Source organism: Dermacentor silvarum, chromosome 10 (assembly GCF_013339745.2).
Source record: "Dermacentor silvarum isolate Dsil-2018 chromosome 10, BIME_Dsil_1.4, whole genome shotgun sequence".
NCBI classification, from domain to species: domain Eukaryota; kingdom Metazoa; phylum Arthropoda; class Arachnida; order Ixodida; family Ixodidae; genus Dermacentor; species Dermacentor silvarum.
In genome coordinates, this window is record NC_051163.1 from 66,309,983 (window position 1) to 66,320,319 (window position 10,337).

The 10,337-nt window shown below is 46.2% G+C and overlaps 1 protein-coding gene and 1 pseudogene across 1 annotated transcript in view; both read left to right on the plus strand.

The window, feature by feature from the left end:
• Window positions 1–8,341, plus strand: part of LOC119431614 (uncharacterized) — a 28,262-nt gene extending 19,921 nt beyond the window's left edge. The window contains exon 3 of the mRNA XM_049657946.1: window positions 6,811–8,341. Coding sequence (XP_049513903.1) covers window positions 6,845–8,341 — 1,497 coding nt within the window. The 5' untranslated portion in view covers window positions 6,811–6,844. The remainder of the gene's footprint in view (window positions 1–6,810) is intronic.
• LOC119465937 (uncharacterized) lies at window positions 947–2,345 on the plus strand (annotated as a pseudogene).
• Window positions 8,342–10,337: the final 1,996 nt, after the last annotated feature.

Consider the following 10,337-nt stretch of genomic DNA (forward strand, 5'->3'; position numbering starts at 1 on the left):
CAAAAGACATTACGAGAAGTCTTTTAATGTGTTACCATGGAACCCTTCGTGGTCTTTACATAGTTTGGTTTGAGTCAAAGCTTCACACATCTCGGAAGTCGATGACTTCCGAGGGTGCTCTTCGCTCGAAGAAGTGCAATTGCTTCACACATAGGGCATTGAGGGAATTGGCTTCTTGCTAATATAAAAAAATGTATGTACAATGTGGATCTCTTATGTTCATTTAATCATATATGGGGCATTCCACATATTTTATGTGAGAACATACAAGTTTTTTCATGGGACACACTTATGTTAATCTGTTTGATATGAGGACCACTAGGGACATGCTCTATACGACATATGATAACACATGCGAGGTTTATATATTCATATGGGAATATTTAAACTAGGGTATAGTGTTGTTGTTGTTTTTCTACATGGTTGACCAGACGACTTGTCCTTTGTCAGGGCCTGGCAAGACAAGTCTCTTATTCAATAGTTGGCTCCAGCCTGAGAAATTGCTTTTTCGAACACAAATTAAGGATTATACTCTGTCATCCGTCGTTTTGCTACTTTTACGACGTGTTCTTTAATCGAATTTCTAATGCTGACAATCATTCCTTGTCTTGTATTCTTACACATTTAGGAATAATGCAGCCTTCGGAGCAGAGCTGGCGCTCCCTCAAGGCGTGTTTCCTGTGCTGCAACATCGCCTAGAAGCAGTGCATTGTCATGGACGCAAGAAAAAAATTATTCATTCCGTTTATCGGCCTCTACTAACGTCATCTCACGAAGCCAAGGTTTTACAGGAGGTCACGTCTAGAATCGTATCTTCTTTGGGATAATAACCTTGCCGCTGTGATTTGAAAACTTCGACAACCTTCGCTTCACATGACGCCTTAGTTACTACAAACACGTCTCGTATTTGCATGCATAGAAGAAATATTTTTGTAAAGCTTTGAACATGGACGAAGCAGTCCGTAAGGACGTTGACGCCCATGACGCTGATGTTAAGGAGTTTTTCAGGAAAGGGCTCGAACAGCTCCGACACGACGACGAACCGAAGAACCCTGCCGGCGTGACCAGTGAGAGCGCGCATCAAGGCGTCGAGCTTACGTACACCGAGAAGCTTTCAGATGAGGACGCTTTCGTGCTTCGTCGCATGTTGAGCATGGACCTACCCGAGAGGAAGATTTGTATATCGGAAATATCACTGAGCGCGTTCCGGATCGCGTTTGATGACTTCCGAGGGTGCTCTTCGCTCGAAGAACTGCAATTGCTTGCCATTGTATGCCAGGGAGAAGATTTCAGTATAAAGTTTTCCGAACTTTTCAGTGGCCTGCGTTCTTTGGACTTCCGATGCGGGACCATACGTACTGCGTTCGCGAAATACATTGCAAGGTATCTGCGAGAGAACAAGACACTTAGAGAATTCAGTCTTTGGTAATCCTGTGGTGGCGACGAAGGTGCTGCAGCGATCGTGAACGACGCCATCAAGAGGTTTACCTTGGCGCAGATGAGTTTATCTTCAGAAACCTCGATACGCTTCGTCAAGATGCTGGCATCCAACTCAACTCTGGAGATGGTGGCCCTTTTCGATGTGTGTCCGGTGGAAAAGGACCAAGTGTCCTGTTTGTTGGAGCAGGAATTGTACGGGAGCGTCTTCAAGAGGCTTAAGTCGCAGCGTGTGGCCCGAGCAACTTCTTCCGCAACTCACGAGGCTTCTCGGTAAAAAAGCGTACTGTCCCGAGCTGTCCGTCAGCGTCACTTCCTCGGTCGACGAGGTCGTTCTTCGGGAATTCTCTGATGCCGTGGCCGAGGACACGACGCTTCGCGTGCTCCACTTTTACCCGAGCGAGAGAGCCTTCGACGAACTCGTGGGCGGCATCGCGTCCGTAGTCAAGCGTGCGACGACGCTCCGGGAAATCTGCAACCTCATGGGCGTGGAAGTCGGTAAAGAGCGCCAGCTTGTCAGCATCCTTGATGCTTTGAAAGACAACCGCTCGCTTACGAGGTTCACAATGTACGCCGAATTGCTGACGGCCGAAATAGCGACGTCCCTATCAGAGCTGCTGGCTGTGAACAGCACGTTGAATGACGTGACCATCTGCGAGTACTCGGGGAATCTTGGCCGAAGACGTAGAAACAATCCTGCAGGGTTTGAGGAAGAACTACACCTTGACAAGTCTCATGGTTTCCTGGGACCCCGATGACTCCGAGGGAATCCGCGAGATGGAAGCGCTTTTGAAGAGGAACGTTCGTCTTCAAAAGAAGGCGGCGTAGTTCGTGATTTGTGGCGGTGGGGACCTCAACGGTGAGGAAGCGGATGCTTTGAAGAAACTGCGCTGAAGCACTGGCCTTGCAGAGAAGGTGCGGAAGCTTACTGGCAAGACCACAGAGGCAGCATTAGAAGAAATACAGTTAGATTTAGCTCGCTAATCTGCTTGAATACGACTTCTTGGAGAAGATGGCATATTTGAATGCATCTTCGATATCTTAGCCTATCTGCTACATCTGGCTGTTACGTCTTTACAAAATAGGGGACCGTTGTGAGGAACGTGTGTATTTCCATTGGCCGAGTGTGCCTCATGTGGAAAGTATAGTTGTCCACCTGAATGTTATGAATAAATGCTGTTAATAAAGGTGCATGCTTGCAGTGCGCTGTTTCAAAGAAGTAGAGTTTACTTAATCAGGCATCCTTCATGGGCTGGATGCGTCTGCACTGTTGTGTTCGGCTGGTGCACTTTTACGAAATGGGGGACAGTTTGAATCAACTACGTGTGTAGTTCTGTTGATCGAGTGCACACGTGGGAAGTAGGTCGGAATAAGACTGCCTTGGCTGTGTATGTTACAGATTGAAGGTTGTATTTCTTTGGCAGGATACTAGTCGACTGAACTTTATTTTCCAGAGTAGTTTATGACGTGCGAAGGGATGAATAAGTGTTGTGAAAAAAAAAAGGGGGGGGGGGGGAATGCTTGCACTGCTCTGTTTTAGAACAGTATTGTGGGGTTCACTTCATTAATCTGACTTTTTTCACGGCATGCATATCGTGCGCGCTCTTGTCTTTTTTTAAAATAATATTCTCTCTGTTGTTTCCAGTATGTGTCCCAAGTGGTTAGGTCATGTATTTGCGTGGTTTTCTATAATAAAGAAGCGACAAAAGCATGAACTTATATATTTTCGGAGATCTTCCCTTGTTTCGGTATAAAAGGCCCTACAGTTAAGCCTTTTTCTAACCTGCATGTCAGTTGATGTTGCAGATCACGAAATCCTCCCCCTGAACTTCTAGATCCCCATGATGATTTTTCAGCGATAGCTGTTGTGGGCTCTTGAATGCCTAAACAAAAACATTTTTTTTTCAATACATATGACTATAGTTTTGGCTAGGCGATGAAACAATACGTACGGACCATGCAATACCTAAAATGGAGCACTTTTTTACAGAGCAGGCGTAAATACACGAAAATGTCCAAGCCCATGTGTCTATATGCATTGCTACTAAGACGTACGCGAAGAGTACATTTGCACTCGCAGTTAGCTATACGGTGTCGTTATCGCGACATGTAGTGACAGAAGAAAGAGGCCAGCTTGCTTAAGCGTATAGCTTCTTTCTTACGGTGACTATGCCCGTTATTCATGAGCGCAAGAATACCTGCCTTTGCAGAGTTATTGATTATTCAAGTCCGGAGTGCTGAGTTTGCATTGTCGTGCGGTAATTGGATTGCGCCACTGATTACTATGTACTGGAATCATTGTTTTCAGTGGTCTTGTTGTGCGCAAGCAACGTTCTCTCCGATGTTTATCTTGCACAATGCGCCTCACATTGCCCACAGCTGATAAATAATAAGTTGTCGGAACTGTGCTACCTTCATAAACACTTCGTGAGCAGTTATATTTGTCTCCAAAACGCGCATGCTGTCATCAAGCGCCAAGTCGTTCGCCCTGAGTGATTTATTTCGTCTGTAGGAAGCCGAATGTCCATTCCGTTGACTCTTGTTCCCTCTTAGAATCACACGAAAGTGTTCATTTATTAAATGGGTACTGGCATGTTGCTTTCGTCTTTTCCTTTTTGTTGCATTACAGCTGTGAAGGTCCTGAACCTGGAAACATCAGGAAAAATGCTGGCAAGCCTCGGAGAGTCCTAAATAATCTGCTATGATAGCTGTGGACGAGCCAGTTTCCCAGGAGACGCATGTTTCATGACGTCACCACACAAGAGGTGGTCACGTGCAAGCAGGACATCGCGACGTTTTGGCACACACTTCGGCTCGCTCTTAATTAGTACCACACCGCATGACACTCAAGATGCACGGTTTTCAATAATGTCATAACGTCCATGACATGAACATAGCCTCTACATGCCGTTGCATAGTTTCTTGCGTTGAGGGTCAACACGTTTAGTCTCAACAAGTTTCCAAATAATTTCAAACTTGAGCATCAAAGATACCTGGCGTCTAGAAATTCCCAGTGTGCTCTGGAAGCGGGTAATTATTTTATCTGTTATGAACGTTACAGTTTGTTAGCGTATTCATACACGGTTAAGGCCCATTTTTTTTATTTATTCGCCCCAATGAAGACCACCCGACGTCTTGAAAACGACGTTATTTGACGTAGCGACTAGGTCAGAAATTAATGCCTGCCAGCTATGACATTTAATTCAGTTATATGTATTCTTTAGTTTACTACACGTCAGTGCACCCTTGGGCCGCATCTTCTAGCATGTAAGCAACATAAGCGCACTTTTCAATGAACACGTTCCTTCGACTAACTGCCGCTCGAAGTTATCAAAACGTTACAACGCGCGACCGCTTTGCCACGCACTCTCACGTTTGCAGTTCAAACATAGAATAAATAACTGCTCATACTGAGCGCAGCTTACGTGTACAGATACTTTCGCGACACAGCTAATAATTTACAACGTTAGCTATACCAGCGCTACATTACGCGCAGCGGTGCGCTGAGGAGACACGCCAAACAGGGCGTTGAGTCGAACGCCATCGCCACTAAACGTTCGTTGTCTACTCAAGCTTCCCGGCGGGCGGGTGACGGCGCGGCGCGGCCACCTCCCACATCGAGTTGCACTGTAGTTGCAACATGCACGCCGGCTTGTAACATGGTTATCGGCCGTCTTCCGTAGTGATACGAACAATCCGTGTTTTGTTGGAATTATCTTATCTCTTCACGTGTGCCTGGTGTAGCCCCACACTATTCTCCGTTTTCCTGACAACGAGCTGAGCACACTCGCACGCGTCGACTGTGAAGGAAAACGTGCCGAAGCCGTTCCAGCGAACACACCATTCCCGCTTCGTTTGGACAGCGCGGGCAGTGTGGATACCTACGTATGTAACAGCGGTAGTTGTGGTTGCTACCGCATGCATTCAGTTCACCGCGGGATTTTTCACTGACGTTAATGTACGTTGCGTTTTTCGTAGTGTCGTCTGCTTCTAACTACATTATTCACAGTTCCAGCACTCTGGTTTCGGGTCGGCACCCGCCAACAATATTAATCCTCATGGTGCCATCGTTGTTAATTCAGCTCCCCACTTATGTCGTTTCGCAGCACAACATTTTGCGGGTTAGCGCGTCTAGCGATTTGGCTGCGTGTGCCGTGAATTGCGCGCTTAGTCATAGTGGTGATGATGCACATAGTAGAGCACTACAGCCGCATGAGAAGTGTAGTTTCGCTCGGGACTTCAATTATCCCTCAAGTGTGGCGCTGCAGTAGATTCTGAACAGGGAGCCTTTGTACCATGCGGAATACACCCACAGTACGATGGTTAACAATACGCTGGAAAGGTGTAGCTGTGCTCCCTATGTTTAAATGAAGTCGCCTACTCTGACTGCGAAATTTAAATTAATTTACAGTTCTAAAATTTAAATTAAATGATAAATTAATTACAGTCAGTTCTGCGGTAACAGCACGTATGCGAGTCAGAGGCATGTATATACGTAGCGAGGATTTCGTATTCTCCTGTCTGTGCGTGTGTGCGTGCGTTGTGCGTGTATGTGTTCGAAAACGTCTTGAAAGTGTCGCCGCCCATATAAATAAATGATATATGCGGCAAAGCGTTTCTTTACTACAATAACATAGGAATAAATGCTATGAAGCAGCGGGCGGGCAAGTCGGTTCTGGTCAGGCCGAGCCGAGGTCCTACGTCACTTTTGGCGAGTTTAATGACAAATTTTCCAGTAACGGTGTGGAAAACGTGGATTCTTGCATATTTTATCTGATGCACCTGCTGGCAATACGCGCAAGAAATTATGCATTTAACTATATTATCGCTATAATTACTTTTTTATGCAATACAAAAGGTCGTTGCAGTTGGCCTTTGAAATGCTGTGGCTGGCGATGAAGGTTCACGTGCAGTTTTATAGAGTGCGTCATACGTATAGTAACATGAACGTTACGAATGCCACGACGTTATCCATTCACCTGGTGTATTGTCCGTTTTACGACGCGTTACAATGGGTTTGATTTATGGAACTACTAATATTGATAACCCCTTACTTGGCTTCTTTTTTTTTTGTGCTTCCAGGAGTCATCGAGCTTCCGGCGTTGTAGTGACGCTCCCTTAAGACGCGTATCTTCTCCTACAAAGTCAATTGGAAAGACGCCATCGTTGCTGGCGCAAGCAAACATCAAATTACCACTCATCGGTTTCTGATAACGGCATCTCGCGAAGCCGACTTTTGCTGAAAATCATATTCATGGCTACTTCAGTCTGAAAATTTTGAAGTTATCACCGCTGCGATTTGAAAAATTCGACGACCTTCGCTTCTCTTGCCGCCTTAATTAGCACGATCAAGACACAATTGGCGCTCCGAAGTTATAAAGAAACACTGTATTTTCACGCTGTTAAAATGGCCGACGAAGTCATCAATGAGGGCCACAGCTTGGACACTGATCTTAAAGAGTTTTTGCGGAAAGGGTTCAAAAGGCTGGGACCCGACGACGAAGCGACGAACTCTGCAAGCGAGACCGATGAAAGCATGCAACAAGGTGCTGACCTTGAATACAACGACAAGCTTTCAGATAAGGATGCTGCCTTACTCCGGCGTTTGTTGAGCTCAGGAACTCCCGTGAAGAAGCTGTGGATATTCGAATGCTCGCACGGCGCGTTCAAGGTTGCTTTCGACGGACTCGAGGAATGCCCTTCACTTCAAGAAGTCCAACTTCTTCAGCTTGACTGCGAAGGCAAAGACTTAGGCATACATCTTTCTGGAGCATTTAGAAGCCTGCGCTCGTTAGACTTGCGCTGCATCAACACAGGGAGTGGATTCGCGAAGGACATCGCAAGCTATATCCAAGAGAACAAGTCGCTGAGAGAACTCAGCCTCTGGAACTCGTGTGGCGGCGACGAAGGTGCCGCGGCTCTCATCGATGTGTTAACGGCGAACGAAACCATCAAGAGGTTCACCTTAGCAGCGATGGAGTTATCTTCGGACACCTTGATCGGCTTCGCCAAGATGCTGGCATCCAACTCGACGTTGGAGCTGGTGGACCTTCTCTATGTGTGTCCTGCGGAAAAGGACCAAGTGTCGCGTTTGTTGGAGAAGGAACAATACGCGAGCGCCTTAAAAAGGCTTCGCATCCTGTGGCCCGAGGAACTTCTTCCGCAACTCACGAGGCTTCTTCGTGAACAAGCGTGCAATCCAGAGCTGTCCGTCAGCGTCACTTCCTCGGTAGACGAGGCCCTTCTTCGGGAATTCTTTGATGCTGTGGCCGAGGACACGACGCTTCGAATGCTCCAGTTTTACCCGAGCGAGGACGTATTCGATGCACTCGCGGACGGCATCGCTTCCGTAGTGAAGCGTACGAAGACACTCCAGGAAATTTGCAACGCCATGCGCGTGCAACAAGGTAAAGAGCGCCAGCTTGTCAGCGTCCTCGATGCCTTGAAAGAGAACCACTCCGTTACGAGGTTCACAATGTACGTCGAATTGCTGACTCCTGAAATAGCGACGTCCCTGTCGGAGCTACTGTCTGTGAACAACACATTGAATTACGTGGCCATCTGCGAGTACTGGGGAATCTTACCTGAACAGGTAGAAGCCATCTTAAAAGGATTGAGGAAGAATTATACCTTGACAGCTCTCATGGTTTCCTGGGACCCTGATGACTCCGATGGAATCACCGAGATGGAAGAGCTCTTGAAGAGGAACGTTCGTCTCCAAAAGAAGGCGGCGGAGTTCGTGATTTCTGGTGGTGGGGACGTCAGCGATGAGGAAGGCGCGGATGCTTTGAGGAAACTGCGCTCAAGCGCTGGCCTTGTAGAGAAGGTACGGGAGCTTACCGGCAAGACCACAGAGGAAGCGTTAAAAGAAATTCAGTTAGCTTTAGCTCGCCTATCTGCTTGAATGCGGCTCCTTTGAGGAGAGGGCATATTTGATTGCATCTGCGATACCTTCGCCTATCTGCCACATCTGGCTGTTACGCATTCACGAAATTCACGGACAATTGTGATGAACTACGTGTGTAGTTTCGTTGACCGTGTGGGCCTCTGGAACTCGTGTGGCGGCGACGAAGGTGCCTCATGTAGACAGTATAGGTGTCCACGTGAGTGTTACCTGTGAATTGATGAACAAATGTTGTTAATAAAGGTGAATGCTTGCAGTGCGCTGTTTCAAAGAAGTAGAGTTCACTTAATCAGGCATCCTGCATGGGCTGGATGCGTCAGCACTGTTGTGTTCGCTGGTGAAATTTTTCGGAATGGGGGATAGTTGTGATGAACTACGTCTGTAATTCTGTTGATCTAATGAACACGTGGGAAGTAGGTGTGAATAAGAATGCCTTGCTATGTATGTTACAGATTGAAGGTCATATTTCTTCGGCCGGATCTAGTCGACTGAACTTTATTTTACAGAGTAGTTTCTGACGTGCGAAGGGATGAATAAGCGTAGTGAAAAAAAAAAAAAAAAACGTGAGTTCTTGCAGTGCGCTGTTTAAAGCCAGTATTGTGGGGTTCACTTCATTAATCGGACTTTTTTTATGACATGTAATCGTGGGTGCTCTTGTTTCCAGTATCTGTCGGAAGTTGGTAGGTCCTGTATTTGTGTGGTGTTGCATAATAGAGAAGCGGCAGAACCATGAACTCCTTATATATTTTCAGAGATCATCTCTCGCCTCGGTATAAAAGGTACCACAAGGCTTTTTATAACCAGTAAGCTGATATAGCAGCTCACAAAATCCTCCCCCTAAGCTACCACATCCCCGTGATGATTTTTAGTGATAGCCTTTGTGGGCGCTTCGCTACATAGAAAAAAAAAGTTTTTTTTTCGATACATATGACAAGTTTTGGCCTAGACGCGATTGCGAAACAATACGCAAGAACGATGCAGTACCTAAAATGGTACTCTATCGCACAACTGGCGTAAAATATGGTACTCTATCGCACAACTGGCGTAAATAGACGGAAATGTCCATGCCCATGTCTCGATCTATATGCATTGTTTGAAAGACGAACGCGAAGAGTACATTCGCACTAAAGTTATCCCTAGTGGGTGTCGTAACAACGACAGGGAAAAAAACAAAAAAAAAACGTATTGGTTAAGCATCTAATTTCTTGCAGGGACTACCAGTTATTCACCAGCAGTAACTCTACAATGGCACGTATTCGCCTGTGTAGAGTTGTTATTGCTGATTCAAGTCCAGAGTGCTAAGCTAATTACTTTGCCATGCGGTCGTTGGATTGCGCCACTTAATGGAAGCATTGTTTTCGGATGTCTTGTCGTGCAGAAACAACGTTCTCTCCGATGTTTCTCTACTTTGCCCAAAACTGACAAATGCTGGAACTGTGCCGCCTTCGTAAACGCTTCGCGAGCACCGTGACATTTGTCTCCAAAACACGCATGCCATCATTAAGCGCCTAGTCGTTTGCGTGAGTGAATAATTTCGTCTGTAGGAAGCCGAATGCGTCCATTCCGTTGACTGTTATTTCCTCTTATAACCACACAAAAGTGATCATTTATTAAATGAGTCCTGGCATGTTATTTTCAGACTTTCCTTTTTTTTTCGTTGCATTATGTGAAGGTCGTGAACCTCTAAACAACAGGGAAAATGCTGGCAAGCCTCGGAGCGTCCTAAGTAACGTACTGTGATAGCTCTATACGAACCAGTTTCCAATAAGGCACATGCGTTGTTACGTCACGACACAAGAGACGGTCACGTGGAAGCAGGACATAGCGACGTTTTGTCACACACTTTGGCTAGCTCTCAAAAAGTACCACTCCGCGTGACACTCAAGATGCTCGGTTTTCAAGAAATGTCATGACGTCCATGACGTAAACATAGCATCTACATACCGTAGCATAGTTTCCTGCGTTAAGCGGTAGCCTGAACAAGTTTCCAAATAGG